This window comes from Lissotriton vulgaris, chromosome 8 (assembly GCF_964263255.1).
Source record: "Lissotriton vulgaris chromosome 8, aLisVul1.2, whole genome shotgun sequence".
NCBI classification, from domain to species: domain Eukaryota; kingdom Metazoa; phylum Chordata; class Amphibia; order Caudata; family Salamandridae; genus Lissotriton; species Lissotriton vulgaris.
The window spans coordinates 1,352,428,306-1,352,444,634 of record NC_141696.1 but is presented as its reverse complement, the minus strand read 5'-3'; the positions used below and the strand labels follow the sequence as shown (position 1 = coordinate 1,352,444,634).

Below are 16,329 nucleotides of genomic sequence, written 5' to 3'. Positions count from 1 at the left end.
ACCACTGTAGCTATTGTACTTAGAAAGTCTATTGCCTTTTTGCAAAGTAAATACCTAAAGTCACTCATATTGAGAAAAGTATATTTTGATACCTGTTGGTTCTAAATTAAAACAACTATATCTTCTGACATAAAATAATTGGCCTAGAGTTCAGTTCTTGAGTGTGTGAAACCTTTTGCTGACTGAGTGTGTACAACAAATGCTTTACACTGTCCTCTGATACTGCCTTACTGCTCGACCAAGCTACCACTTTAGAGAGTACGGTCATATCTGATTTTAACCTCTGTCATACCTCTGGAGACTGGGGACTCTATACATACTGTACCTTACTTTGGCCCAGTATATATAGAGCCACTTTCTTACAGCCATACTTGCATACTAGGAAATAGTTGTTTAAACAGCCTCTTGGTCTAACTGTATGATGTATCTCTCATCTAATGTCTAGAATGGCAGTCAATTCACTGTTAGAATGGGTTCTGTGAATTGACTGAGCTTGGGAGAGTGTTGGAGAGGAGAGGGCTCATGTTGAACACTAACAGAGGAGTCATAACAAAATAATTCAGTAAACGATAAATAGATGCACAGGAAATAGGGTATGAGGGGGAGTCAGGATTTGTACTTGTTTTATAAAGGGGTTTGACTGGAAGCCAGAAAATGATGCAAGAAAGGCCCCACTGACCGTTTTTTATTGAAAGGATCAGGAAAATATTTTCTTACTAACATACTTTGAGATACTTTTGTCAGAAATTCGTTTGCATCTGCTTTTAACTTCTTCGAAGTCCAGTACTCTTATTACTGCATGACCTTCCTTCCTGTCCTCAACCCTTGTCTCCAATGTCCTTTTTAGTCTGTTTAATACCTTGAGTTTGCAGGCTAGCCATTTGGTTGCCTTCTTGAAGATTTTGCCCTTTGACTCTCCCCACAAGGTTCTGAAGATCAAATTAGACTGGCACAACACCAGTGGCATCTGTAGCAATCCTAAATCAAGAGGGATACGTAGATGGCTGTATAATCTTGCACTACCTTTAGGTAGAAATTAGAAGAAACCTCAATTTCTTCTTCTGGAGACATGACAGCAGAGGCGCATACCCTTCATGCTTTACTCCTCCTGTTTTTGTAGAAGGTGTGTTCCTCATTTTCTAGGGTCTTTGTTGGGCTGTTTGATCCTTTTGGTCTAATCCTCATCTGTGCGCTGTTACATGAGGAATCAGTAGTTCTGGATATGTCTCAGTATTTCAATACCAGATTGTTTCACAAGATTTTGTTTTTATGATCAGAGTTTTGGAGCTAGGCAAACACTAATCAATCACTATGCTGCTGCAATTATTACTTCACCAAATCCTGTTAGACATTCAGTAGGATTTAGGCTCAGTTTGATGTAATGCTGAGATGAGACACTTGTGAGATTGTGCTCCTTTAATGGCTTTGATAAGCCAAGAGGAGGTCTCCTCTTCGCAATCCAGTTTGCTGTAATTACAAAGCTGTAACCTCTTGCAGATCCAGTATATTCCTAATTTTACTACAGAATATTCTCATTCCTCAGTGTCTTAATAGGCTGTTGGCCTGGGGACACCCTACCCCCGCCGCCCACAGGATCTGCAAGAAATATTAGGGTTGAAATTGATGACCGGCTTTCTTTTAAGGGCCAACTCTCTGCTTTAGTAAACGTTTTTTTTGTTGTAAATGAAGGCCTTTAAGAAATGTGTGCCTCTCTTACCCTGGGAAGCCCAGACAAATGTTGTATACGCATCCATCTTATGTAGATTGGATTACAAATACCTTGTACCTAGACCTAACTGCTTTCTTGATTCAACGTCTACAAATAGTGCAGAACATAGCTGTATGCCTCTTATTCAATCTTTTAAAACACACATCCTCATATCTAAAACTGCTACACTGATTCCCATTTAGCAAAATATTCCCCTTCAAATCCCTACTAATTGCTCACCATGCCCTGCAGGCCCTCAATACCAAAAGAGAATCCATATGTACTTCCTAGCATGACGCTCCACTCAGGAAAAGCTCTACTGATTGCAATCCACCATTTTAAGAGAACTAGGCAGGGGGTGCGTCCTTTTCAGTGCGCGTGTCCTCTAGCTATAATCACCTTTCTGTGCCTTCCAGAAATATGTCTGAGAAGGTTTTCCAAAACCAAATGAAAACGTATCTCTTTAGCCCTCAAGTGGATCACCTCCTCTGTACGCACTCTAGCACTGGTACAATCTAGAGTAGCCGTGCACTGTATACATCCCTTCATCCACTCAGTACATTTAAATGCATTATGTTTACTGTGTTTGTCTCCTGTTCTTCGTATGCTTCAAATTGTACATCTTGGGTGCAGAAAAGGCACATTTCTACTGCCTGTGCTCTAGAATCTGTTTTATAAAACAGGGTTAGACCCAGAAGTCAAAGGGACCTGGGTGGTTAATTGTTATAAACAGAGGGGTCCCCCACTTTTTGGGAGTTAGTGAAGAAAGGAAAAGGGGAAATAAACAAATGTTCCAAACTGTTCAATTAATTTTCTTATCCGTAAGTCGTCCCAAGCCGAGGACAGTTTCTCATGGGTAAGACCCCCTCCCTTTCATGTGTAGTAATCGCGGTGGGGGAGTCAATTAATCCACATCAGTACCCCGTGTTCTTTATATCTTAGATACGATCTTGTGACTTACGGATAAGAAAATTAATTGAGCAGTTCCTTTGAAACATAGAGATTGTTCCAACCTCTAACCAAGGTATGACCATATGTAATGGGACACGATTGAATAGCAGGTTTTGTTGTCCTGATATAAGAGTGCATAGGGTGTTGCCCCCAGTTGTGATCAAGTAAATTCAACCTTTTTTCTATAATGCTTGTGTTCCTCTTCAGATAATGGATTGTACTTCATGGATCTAATCCTGAAACCCACAAACCATAACCCCAAGACTCGTTCATGACCGTGCTGGTCATACTCTGACCTGCAATACAAAGCAGGTAATAGCGCTTGTAGACAACCTTCAGAGTCCTCAGTATATGTTTTTAACGCTGTTCCCGGGCGGTCGGACATCTCCCCGCTACGGTTACCTTAGGGACAGGTATGCCCTACACAAAATAAAGTTTGACTCTGTTCTTCTTTAACCCTAGGAGGTTTTGCCCATCCCCACACCCCCGCATGTCCTGAAGAAGACCCTCCCTGTAAGGACCAACTATCCTACATCGATTCCTGGGTCGAAACGTAGACTGTTCATCTACCCCCCTTCAACTCCTAGTACCAGCATGATATATACGGCTTTATAGGAGCTTGAATTTGTCCTGAACAAGTACCAGACATTGTGGATATTATATATGACCCTGTTGTGGATAGGGATCATTCAGAACTGATACATGAATTTCCAATGTATTTGTATTTCTATTAAATGTAAAGAGAGTCACAATTCTATGCCAACTTTACTTCCTTCCTTTCCCTTTTCCTTCTCCCTATGGGCACATAAAGTCATGATAATTAAATGTGTATTCTGATATTTTGAAAAATTACGTGACTGTGACAATACGGATGCATAGTGAATAAAACGAGGCACTCCCAGAACTTCCTTGATTTGGTTTTTCCTTAAACAGTTTGGAACATTTGTTTATTTCCCCTTTTCCTTTCTTCACTAACTCCCAAAAAGTGGGGGACCCCTCTGTGCTCTAGAATCAGCAACTCCTCACCTCTGCAAGCCAAGCTGCAAACTTAGGTCATATTTTTGCAGTAAGAGTTTAATGGTTGGGTATATTGGGGTATGTTTCATCTTACAGCTGTTGTGAATAACAAAGTGAGTCAACAGCATGTGGTATTGAGTACAAACCCTTGTTCATTTGCTGCTTATTGCTTTACTGCTGAAGCTGTTCACTTTGAGGCAAAGAGGGCAACACAGACGTGTGATTGCTCGTGAAGCTCTTGATTGATAAACTCAGTTACCTTTAGTCAGTGAAATGTGAGAGTAGGTACGCTCTTGCATACGTGAATGAATTTCTGTGCAATAAGATCACTTGTTAATGTTAATAATCTTTACTTTCTAGAAAAAAATCCAAGAAATGGAACAAAAGCTTCGTGAAGAACAAAGGTTTAGGAAGTTGATGCAGCAGAAAGCCGCTCAGGTAATCGGTGGGTTACTGTTAGCTGTAGTCATGCTTAGAAATGATAATTGTTCATTTGTGTTTGCAGCGGTGTTGTCTCTGAAAGCTCATTTGGCATAATGGTTGTCAGGACGGCTCAATGTGCTGAAACCTCACTACTGGAAGCTGTGATCATCCGCTGGCCATGAGTTTGAATCTTAGCAAGGTTGAGTCGGTGTTTCACCATTAAACTTAAAGTCAGTAACTTGGGTACCCCATTGGATTGGGTTACACTAATAGCTGCTAGTTACAGCGCATAGAAGAGGCAAAGTATGGTATAAAAATATTACTATGGTGGACGATTTGCTGTAAATATAAAGAAACATTTAGAGGAAGGTGAAGATTTGCTGAAGTTTGAAAACTACATTTTGATATATAATTCATTATATTACAAGGCAGAGACTTGGGATATCAGTAAACAGAAATTAAGTGGTTTGTCTGAAACTTATGACTTGTGAAAATTAGGGAAACACAGAAACCCCATCAACTTGCAATGCTTCAAATATATAGTATCAGTCTAACTTTGCCATAGCAAATTAAATGGCCACAAGGCAACACATTTGCAGGTATGATCTAGAGACACCTATGTTGGCAGTAACACCTTAGGATTGATGGCAGTACTTCAGTAGCAAATATGTATGTTGTATCTCATTTAAAATACAACTCACGGACTCCTCTCGTACCCCCTAAATATCTTCAGAGATAAAGGGCTTCAGGAGCACCTCCAACCCCAACATGTTAGGATTGTGACTTGTGGTTGCAGTACTAGGAAAAAGAGTTAAAGAAACATTGCACTGCTTCCGAAAGCACATGTCTGTCCATTACGAAGGCACTTACCTCATCTTTGTGTATAGTAGTGTCTGCCTCATGCATCAGTTCTTTTTTCCCATCAACCTGGGTGAGCATGAATGTGCAAAGATCGTTTTCTTCTTGAATGAATAGTTGAGTGTCTTTCTTTTCTGATGTTTCTGTACACAGTCTGTTTTAATTGTTTCTTGCTTGCAATGTTGCCTTCATAAACCATTACAGATTAGAACAGGCAAATACTTTATCGGAAATCAGTAAAGCAACATCGTAGGAAGGAGAATCAGCCAGTCGGTAGCCTCTAGTGCAGTCACCTCCTTGTCCGCACATCCGTGCAGCAATCTTGCATATCTGCTGTCCACGCATAGAGGTCCCGGTTCGCTTATCTGCAAGACCCACTCCGGGGAAGTGTAGGGAATTGTGACACTCACCACTGTGTAGGACATACACAAAGAGTGCAAAGTTTGCAATACGAATTGGACCAGTGACACATATGGCTACACAATGCGATGTACAATTTTCCCAGTTAAAAATGTGTGTATAATGTGAAAGGGGTCACCACTCAAAAAGCAGAATGATCAATTGTTAATATAGACATGATGTTCCATGCAGATTAATTTTTTTGTATAAAAGATTACAACCATATATTATTTTAAAATCTCATTGTGTTGGCTTCCTACCTTTCAGAAAATGTGCATTATTGAGATTGGGAGTCAGTTCAACGTTTTAGCCACCTCTAGTCCTAGCAACATTTTGGCTCTGAGAAATCGACCCTGATATCATTATAAAGACAACTGTGTCCGCAATGACATATGAACTTAAGAAGCAGACAATAGAAGCATGTCTGCAGCCTATGCCTTTAGAATGGAGACAAAGAATTGCAAACAAATAAAACCCAGTCCAACGGATTATCCATTGATGAATTAAGGACCTGAAACAATATTCGAATATGCATCAGGACTGTCCCATCACTGCTCCAGTTTAGGGAAGCGCTGAGGAAACATCTTTTCAAAGAACACTACATCACAACACAAACAGTGACTTCTGCTTTCAGAACCCTGCTACCAAGCCAGCAACTCCTTGATTGTGACTACTGTATGGGGCTCAGCTGCCTTTAGGCTAGGTTCACACTGTTCAACAAGAAGCCCCCCTAGGTACAGAAATGTAGGTTGATCCAGAAATGTAGTGGATCTATGGAAAGCAACTAGTAGAAATAGCACCAAATCTAGAGTTTGGTGGAAAAGATACTCTGTCACAAACATTATAAAGTACCCTGTCCGCCAAACTCTCGGTAGGCCAGCTCCGTCGGACCATCAGTTTTGCAACGGTAGTGCCCCTGCTGCTTCACCGTCGAAAAACCTAATGTAAATGTAGTAGTATTTGTATAGCGCCCGAATCGACCCCCGAATACCGCTGTGGAACCCCTCCTGGCTTTTCCCTGTGAAGTGCCCACTCCTGGGCAACCCCAAGGTGAAGCCAGGCATCCTAGCGTTGTTGGGGCCGTTGTGAAGATTAAGCAAGCTATTGCCCAGAGTTGCAGAGTGGGACCCATGATTTGAATAGGCACCGAGGCTCGAATAATCAGGTCTGTGGAAATTGAGCCCAAGACCCGCCGAGGCGGGAATTGAACCCTGGTCCCGGGCTAGATCTCTGCAACAGGGTCTGCCGCTCTAACCATTGAGCCACACTTCTCCACTGTGATGAAGTATAGGGTGTCTAGGTAAGGACCTCAAACTGGCCACCCTATTTATACTTTTTTATGTCTGTTACAGTCGGGTCACAAACAGAAAAACAATAATGCAACCTGACAAAGGGCAGGCCACCCGCCATGGTCTAAATCAGCCTTTAAGTTCTAAACTCAACACAAATACTAGTGGAAACCGAAGACTAGTGTCATGCTGTAAATGGGGATTTTCCAAGTCTAGTGCAGAAACAAAAGCTAAGAGGTAGCTTTTTCCATGTTTCGCTACATTTTACACTTACTTTCAAACCTCAGCTGCAATAAAGAAATATTAACCTGAAGGAAGCGATGTAATTTAATAAATGTCAGAAACTCTTTACTTATGCGAACTAAAACAATCAAGGAAAAAGTGTGTCAAACCAACAAATTAGGACCTTCTGGTGGAAGAGGCAAAGGTATACTGGCAGCGACATTGGTAGTTTGATTCCTGAAAGAGAGCAAGAGGGATAAGGGGCATCAAGTGATAAGCAAAAGCATTTGATAAATCTGTAGAGTAGGCAAGCAATTTATGACTTGCCTAGTCATTTATAGTTAAACCACCAAAAATGCTAATTCCAAATACCTTGGTGGCCAGGGCGATATAACTGCGTCCTTGTTTTTATTAGGATTTTAGATTTTCACAGCACTTAGCTTGGTAAATCGTCATTTTAGCAGAAGACACAGAGGTGCATGCTACTATGTTCAAAGCTTCTTCATGATATGGATAGCTAACACTGCCACTGGCTTAAGCCAGAATGAGAGGCGCGGACCAGATTATTTTATTTATTTATTTGAAAGGTTTTAAATAGCGCTGGCTAGACCCGGGGGTATCAGAGCACTTTACATGAGTATCAGACCATAGTTGAAGGTTACATCGTTACAACGTTTACACATAGTTACATGTTGTGCGAGACAAACAATAAGGACATATCCGTAATTGAAAAAGCAGGCAAGGGGAGAGATTCAGGGGAGAGGGGGTAGGAGCAGGGGAAGTAGACCGAGAACGAAGGAGGGAAATAGGAGGGGGAGGGTGAGAGACATAGCCTGAAAGAGGAGAGGGAGGGTGGCGGGGGCACAAACCGGTAGACGGGTAATAGCTGCGTCCAAAATCCAGTAAGCTGTGATCCCAGGGGAAGTGCTATCATTCCCCCATCTCCGTTGCGAGAGACTCCCTTTACGCAGTGGACTCTCCCAGAGGGATCTCTGAGACTCCAAGGCGTATCTACTGGATCCTTCCCCAAAAGGGGAGAGGGAGTGCTTTGGCAAGGGGTGCCATACCCTACCTCAACTGTGCTTGGCTCCCTTGACTCTGTGGACTCTCTCAGAGGGGTCACAGACTCCAGAGTATGAATATTGGCTCTTTCCCCAACAAGGGGAGAAGGAGTGCTTAGTCAAAGGGCAACAAGGGACAGGGGGCTAGGAGGCGGGTTGGAACTGGCAGGTCAACAGAGGGGGAACAAACAGCAAAAAAAAATAATCACATTAATTACTGAAAGAAAACTCTTTCAATACCAGGGTAAATTAGTGATCTAGAAAAAGACAGGATCCATGAAAGGCAGAGGTTAGGGAGAACAAAGGGAGGGAGTCAGCGAGTTGAAGAGTCCCACAAGACAGAGATACATGTAGCAGAAAAGGAAATGTATACGTTGTAGAGTCACTCAGGGGAGAGATGCAAACGGAAAAGCTCAGAATCACAAAAGAGTGACATTAAGTACAAAGAACTACTACATATACTAGTGGTTAGAGTTGTAGCTATGCAAATAGTAAATTCATTCAGGATTCCAATTACATAACGATTAGGCTAAAAACGATTATATATTACTTATCTTCAGAGTGAACAGAGAAATAAGACATTCAAGGGGGTAGAGAGAGGGAGGGGGGGGAGATGAGATAGGTGATGGGAAGGACGAGGGCCTGGAGGGGGAGAAAGAGATAAGGCCTTCCAGCCGAGGAGAAATGTCCAAGTGTCGGCAGGATGAAGTCAACGGACCGAGGGAGAGGACAAGAAACAACAAAATGGTGGCTCTGTGTTGTGGTTATCGAAGGACAGCCATGATAGGAAAATCGGACGAGCATTGAAGTTCTTCGCATGTAGAGCATGTTGACTCTGCCCAGTGTCCGACTGGGTAGGTGACAGCTGATGGGGAAGTCAACATCTCATCTCCTCTATAGCTAACAAAGTAGCTCCACCGGGCAGCGGCCAAAAATAATTAAGTCTCTACGGTCATTGACAAGATTCACAGGTTCCATAGTTCCTGCTTGAACTCCCTCAGGGATGCAAGCAATTAAGTCCTCCTTAGAAAGCGTCATTACGTTCTCCCCTGGTCTGGTTGATTGTAGGTCCTTAGCGACTGTGGGTGTAAAGTAGGAGGAGACTCTGTTACTCTGTTGTTTTTTTGGGCGGCATAGAGGAGCCCTCCACTACACCTTCGTGGGATCTATTTCCTCTTGGTTTCTTCCAAGGCCTAATGTCAGCTTAATGTTCTCTTAAGGGAGCCGAGATGCCCTCAGTAGTCAGGTCTCGGTTTTCTCCCTGGCGTACAGTTCGTTACAATTTCTCTCCTCTCTCTGGTGCTTAAGAGGGTCTCTCTTCCTAGTGCCTCAGGCCTCTGCTACTCAGATTCACACTCCCTGTGGTGTCCACATCCACCCTGTGGCTCAGGTAATTGTAGTGCTTAGTGTTCTTTTATAAGGCGAGAGTTTGAACTATCCATGAAACTCTTGGGCGCTTGGGTGGGGAGGCACTGATGTGCTTGGCAGTATAATGGTGTTTACAGCGTCCTAATTGCTCTTGCTGATGTGTAAGGTTTACTTATGTACTTTGCTGCTTAGGCTGTGTTTCTCACGGGCGCCATTTTGAGGTCCCGCACAAAGGATCATTCACCCCAGGCCGCTCCAGTGTCTCCCGTCGGCAGTCCCCGTCTGGTGCCCAAGTCTTGCTTCGCTGCGATCATTGCCCCGCTACCCTCGGGACAGTTTGGATGCCATTTACTTCTCCCTCTCGCTTTTCAAGTCTGGGGTGCGCCGCCCTCTGCTTTGCGGTCCGGGCCGCTTGATCCCCGCCTATCGGCCCTGCTGTGAGGAATGCTCGCTGTCCCGGGGAGCACCATAGGGAGGAGGGGGTCCCAATTCACTCACTGCTGCTCTTGACGCTGGGGGCTCACGGTGGTCAGGTGCGTGGGTTCCTCCCGTTCAAACACAGCCCATCTTACTTCCCGCTCCCCCTGCAAATCACGGCTCCCTTGGTGTCCCGAGTCATGAGGGAGCTGCGCCCATTGCCGGAGTACCTTTTGCCGATCTGCGACTGGTTTCCTGCGCCGTCGTGCACCCGATCACCCCCCTCCGCTTGCTCTGCTCTCACTCGTACGCTGCAAATGCGCACTCTACTTCTTCACTCCACTCCTTTAGGTTCCCCCGGTCCGCTTTGTTTGTCGGCGTTGCTGCCTTCTCGGCTACGCCTCTTGCTCCAGGTCCCGGCTTCTGCGGCCCACAGGGCCCGACGGTCTAGGTAAAATTATTTGCCGTCCTCCGAGATCAGTCGCACCGATCAAACCATGTCGCATCTGGATAGCTTCCCTCAACCGGATGCATTATGCGGATTTAGTGGGGGTTTTGGTGGAGTTGTGTGTGGAGCCGCGCTCGCCTGCGGCAATCTTCTTTTGTTCTTGGCCACATTGCTGCTGTAAGACTACCCTCCAACCTTGCACCAACGAGAGAACAGTAGTTCAGGAGGGAAAGAAACAAATATATATTATAAACAACAAGCAAACAACCTTGTTAACTAAGACATTAAAAACCAAATATATTATTTAACTTAAAGCAGAATTAAACAGTGTTCAATAATACAAAAATCATATTTAATTTTCTATGAACAGGAACTATAATAACGTTATACTCAAAACTCAGCCTGTTCATTCACTAAGTTTGAATTAACCATCAGTATGCTTTTCATTTTGATTATCTATTTCATTACTTCGTTTTAACACCTTGTTGTTGTATGGCAGATCCTACACAAAATATTTACCTCATTTAATGTGTTCTAGTGTACCTTCATTTATTCAGATTGACAATTCTGTACGTCATACCAAGCCTAAATCTCAACCTCCTTCTTGGTCAGACCACAATTTTAAAGATTTGTAACATTCTAATCTGAAAGAAACCGGTTAGTATTAGATTCCTTACCTTTGAATATCCCCAGGCGCCAAACTGGATCCGGAAACTTTTGCGTAGCAGTACCCTTGCGAGTCGGTAGGCGACGTCTGCGGCTCCGCGTCCGTCGTCGTTGGCGCCGGGATGAGGTCGCCGGATTACTTAGACGCTGCCCTCGCGCACTGACGTCAGTTCTTCTTTTTTCCGCACCAGCAAGCGCCGATCCGGAAAAAGTTGTACCCTTAGTCAATTTTTTACAAACTTTTTCGATCCTTTTTGATCATCTTTCGAAGTCTCTCGACTCCGAGGGAGCCGGTAGGGATGCCTGGGTTCAAACCCTGCGTCGATTGTAGCCGACTGATGTTGGTTACCGACCCCCATCGCCGGTGCCTTCACTGTCTGGGCCCCGACCATGATGACCAGTCCTGCTCCGACTGCCGGGCCCTGACGTCCAAAGCTAGACTGGAGCGGTCCCGCAAGGGACTCGAGCTCCGGCATTCAGCCCCGCGCCGTTCGTTGTCCCGGTCTGGAAGGAGGTCGAGGGACCGGTTGCGGGGCCGGAGTCACCACAGTTCCGGGAGTCGTCATCAGTCTTCGGGCTCGAAGTCCTCAGGTAAGAGGCACAAGAAGTCGAAGAGGCGGCATCGCTCTTCTGACTCCCCCCGACGCTCGCGCGACGAGGCCGGGAGTTCGGGGGACACCGCCCTCGCGGCTCCACCGGAGCCGCAGGCATCGCAGCCTGCTCCATATCCGCCGGTCCCTGGGCAGAATGCGACGCCAGAGGAGATTGAGGCCTTCCTCATGGCCATGAGGTGGCTCACTCCTCCGTCGGGTTCCGCGTCGCCTTCGGGCCAAGCGGCCCCGACTGGGTCCCCAAGCGGACCGGGTGCTTCGGCCCCGGCGCCGTCGGGTACTTCGGCCCCGGCCCCGCCGGCGACTTCGGTCCCGACGCCGCAGGGCCCCGCTGGATCCGGATCCAGGTCGTTGCTGGTCGACCTCACGACCTCGCCGGCCCCCAGGGTGTCACCCCCAAGTGCCGTCCCAGGACGACGCTGTCCCCGGTCCTACCCTCGATTCGGGTTCCTGCGTCGGAGCGGCGCCGTATTTAACACCGCTACGAGATTTCTACTTCTACGACCCGGCCCCATCCTTTGCACCTGAGTACCAGGAGATGGGTGGCGAGGAGGATTGGCAGGGGTCCGAGGACCCTCGGGCACGTGAGTGCCAGTCTTCTCAGGACAGGGCAGGTGAGCTAGGGGAGGCCAGTGGTCTGGACACTTCGCCCGACACTGGTTTTGTCTCCCCTCCTGCAGTGGCTGCGGAAGAGGGGGCTGCCTATAGTGTGGTGCTGCCGTGGGCTGCTAAGGCCTTGGGCCTTGAGCTCCACGTCGCGGCCGTGAGTACTAACCGCCTCACTGAGGTCCTTAAACCCCAGGCAAGTTCGGCTGAGCCTCTGCTGCCATTTAATGAGGCCTTGTCAGACGTTCTTCTGGGCACTTGGTCCAAGCCCGCTACCGGTCCGCTTGTAGATGGGAACGTGGCCAGGTGCCACTGCCCGGCTCTGGGAGACCCTTGCTTCCTGTTCACCCACCCCACCCCCGAGAGCCTGGTCATCCAGGCCTCTAACTCCCAGACCGCATTCCCGACGGCTCCCCACGATCAGGAATCCAAGAGGTACGAACAGTATGGTAAAAAGATGTTCTCCTCACTTAGTTTGGGGTTGGCGTCAGTCAACACTGCGTGCCTCTTGGGCCGTTACACCCACTCTCTGTGGGACACGGTCGCGGACGTGCTGCCACAATGTCCGGAGGGGGTCCGGACTAAACTCACCCAAGCCCTTGTGAAGGGTCGAGATGCGGCACGGTATTCCATACGGTCTGGGCTAGATACCACGGACTCGCTGGGCAAGGCGATGGCAACGACGGTGGGGATTCGTCGCCACGCCTGGCTGAGGTCCACCAACTCTTCGGCTGATGTCCAAAACACCCTTATGGACATGCCGTTTGATGGCCGTCGCCTCTTTGGCGACAAGGCAGACAGTGCGCTTGAGCTCTTTAAGGACTCCAGGGCTACGGCCAAGTCCTTGGGACTCTCGGCCCGCGCCAGCAAACTGTTGCCTTTCGCTCCTTTCGTGGCCAAGGAAGGGGCGCCCCCACACGTCCTGCCAGCCACGGCTCGCAGGTTAACATCCAGCGTGGTGGCAGACGTGATAACCACCACAGTGGCGGTCGGGGACAACGGCGAGGTCAGTCCACGCCTACCCCTGCAGCATCCGCCTCGAAACCCTCCTAGTCCGAGCTTTCAGGCCAATGTGACGCCAGTGGGGGGAAGGGTTCGCCATCACCTCCTCCACTGGTGCACCGTCACATTGGACAGGTGGGTGCTGCAAATCATCTGCAGGGGCTACTCCCTCCCCTTCGAGGCAACCCCTCCAGCCATGCCACCGCAGGAGCACCGCGTGTCGGGGGATCATTTGAGTCTCCTGCAAGAGGAAGTTACGGCCCTCTTGGCCAAGGGGGCCATCGAGCGCGTTCCTGGGCCAGAAGTAGGGTGTGGTTGTTACTCCCACTACTTTCTGGTTCCCAAGAAGGGCAAAGGGGGCCTACGCCCTATCTTGGACCTGCGGAACGTCAACAGCTTCCTCCGGAAGGAGAATTTCAAAGTGCTGACTTTTGGCTCAGGTCTTCGCTGCCCTGGACCCGGGTGGCTGGATGGTAGCGTTGGACTTGCAGGACGCTTATTTTACATCCCCGTTGTTAGACCTGGCATCTTTGGCGTGGTTTCCCCTGTCTTTTTGGCCTCTACTTCCTGTATTTTTGATGCTGTGCTGGATTTCGTTTTTGCTGGTTTAGATGCTTTGGACACTCTGCCACTGCTGATCAGTGCCAGAGTGTAAGTGCTCCCTGTGTAAATTGTTATGATGATTGGATATACATGATTGGCATATTTTTAATCATCAAGAAGTCCTTAGTAAAGTGCACTGGGTGTGCCAGGGCTGGTATTTGTAGGAGGGTGGATATCCGACTATGGTTACCCCCAACTTTTTGCCTGGTGTTTTTCTGGTTTTCCGACTTAGTTGACATGGGACCCTGCTATTCAGGGCCCAAGGCCTACTGCTGTCTCTGTAAAATGGATTCCATGTACCTTAGGTACATATCTAATTGGATACTGAGTCACCTTATCAGTCCCTGTACAGTGTACCTTAGGTACCCAGGGCATAGGTGTACCCAGGGCCTACCAGGGGCTGCAGCATGTATTATGCCACCCCTGACTGGCCATCCAAATCTGACACAACTGGCTGCACGACAGCTGGGGCAAGGTGGTGTAATCACCCTTTGCTTTAGATATAGTATTCCTATATCTAACCCTAAAATGGACAAATGTATTCCTATCAGTCACTCTTATGGCAGGCCTTATCAATCCTGCAGCTTATGGAACCAAGTCCTAATAGCTGTTCCATGATAACGCGGACCATATACTCTTAAGTGCATTATAATCCTCGCGGTTATTTGCTATCTTTGGTATTGCTTTATCAAAACATGTCGAGTAAGATGTCATACGAATTGGAATACTAACCCCTCGCCAATTCTGGCGACGGGGTTAGCATTCCACCCTTCTAGAGGGACACGACATGTATGTAACTGTGAACCCTGGTTACAGTTAACGCGAGCCTCAGCATCACAAAATGGATGCTGCCACCACAGACACAAGTCTGACCTCCTGCTGCTGGGAGTCCTTCCAGCGAGGAGAGCTTGGACAAAGGGTTTCCTGTCAGGGGCGGTGCTAGCACCATCCCAGACAGGGTTTTGTGTATCCCAGGTAGGCAGGGCTGAGAAGGAAGGTGACTGCAAGTGGCACCCCGGTGCTCACTATGCATGTGCCAGCTCAAACCAGTTCCAGGGGCAACCCAGCCCCTGAGCTGGGGAGAGACCGGACAAAGGAGAGGGGTGTAACCACCCCCCTCCTGGTCCCACCCATGGGCAGGACCTAGTCGCGTGCCATCCTCTTTTCTTAGGATAAAGGTAGGAGCAGGCCCCCTTCCCAGATTAGATAATTCTGATTCTTGACTACTTTCCACGAAAGGACTCTCGACTATTTCTGAAGACTCTCCCTTGTGGCTAAGGAGTAGCCACTTTGCACCCGCAGGCACCATCTAAGCATCGCGGTTTGCTGTAAGTCCATCCTCCGGATCAAGACTGCCCAGCTCGACGAGACCCGGGTTCCCTGGCATCTCTGACCTCTACCTGCATCATCAGCCCAGCTGAGATTCGTGGGTGTGACGAGACCTGAAGGGACCGGCCATCTTCAAAACTGCACGACGCTTAACCAGCACGACCGCCGAGGGATCCTCGAGTGAGTGCTTTGGGGTTTGAGAAGCCCTGACCCTGAGCAGCTCCAGCACCGAAGTCCAGCCCCCCAGCATCCACGAGATCTGCGTGGGGCCCTTCTGCTCTTTGCTGCTCACCGCGTTGTCCGGTCACTTGCCTGCTGGCTAGTGGCCCTCCTGACGACGAATCACGATGATTACACCGCTGGTCTGGTTGCTCCAGACTGGCCCTTGCTCCCTTCCAAGAGAGGAGCACCCCGGACCCTCCTGGGCCACTCCAGACGCCATCTCGTCTCCACCGCGTGGGCTTGACTTTGCCAAGGTTTGTTGCCCCAATCCTGGGTCCAGCATCGCCGACAGCAGATACCTTCGTGGGACAGCTCGCACCTCCAGCCTGGTCGCCGACAACGCCTCCTGGTCCGAGGGACAGCAGAGTCCAGCGTCGCCCACTCACCTGGTCGAGGTGACTTCATCCGGTGCCATCCTGGTGCCCACCTAATCACTGGCTAGTGATTAAGAACTGAGTCCCCTCTGCTTTCAGGTCGTCTCCATCTCCGATCCATGCTTGGATCCCTCCGAATATCTTCACCGGTCGCCTGCCAGCAACTTCTTCTTTCAGGCTCCATAGACTTCAATGAGGATTCCGGACGTCTTTTGAACCCTATGCAGCCGCAGCCCCTGGGCTAGGTAACCTAAGCATTTTGGTGCTCCAGTATAGGTTCACTATCTAAGTGTCCAGATCCTTTGTCGTTTTCAGTCTATCTAGTTGGATTCGTCCGATAACAGTAACTTTGTGAATACTAGTATCCATAGACTTTGTCCCGCATCCCGCGTGAGAGTGCACACTCTGCACCCGATCTCCCTAGGCCTCCTGCTCCTAACCTTAGGGTTCAGTAGTGTAGTCCTAGCGATCCTGAAGCCTCTGGATCTTGTTACTTACCTGCTAGTATTTCGCATTCCACTTTTAGTGTATATGGTTTTTCGTGCCCCTCGGGCATTTGTTTAAATTGTGCGACTTAAAGTATTTTCGTAAGAGTTTTGTTGTGTGCTTAGCTCCCTGACTCATAAAGAGATCAGGTTAGACTTGTTATAAATAAATATCCTTTTATTTTCATAACAACTTGTGTGGTGTCCTTTCACTTGGTGTTCAAGGGGTATATGTGATGGTATAACAGCTGGCTTAATACGCCCTCTAGA

General features: G+C 47.8%; 1 protein-coding gene across 3 annotated transcripts in view; it reads left to right on the top strand.

Moving 5' to 3' along the window:
• Nucleotides 1-16,329, top strand: part of CEP57 (centrosomal protein 57) — a 595,025-nt gene that overhangs the window by 363,416 nt on the left and 215,280 nt on the right. For all 3 annotated transcript variants that reach the window (XM_086935295.1, XM_086935296.1, XM_086935294.1), the window contains exon 6: nt 4,037-4,114. In XM_086935295.1, the coding sequence (XP_086791421.1) occupies nt 4,037-4,114 (78 nt within the window). The remainder of the gene's footprint in view (nt 1-4,036; nt 4,115-16,329) is intronic.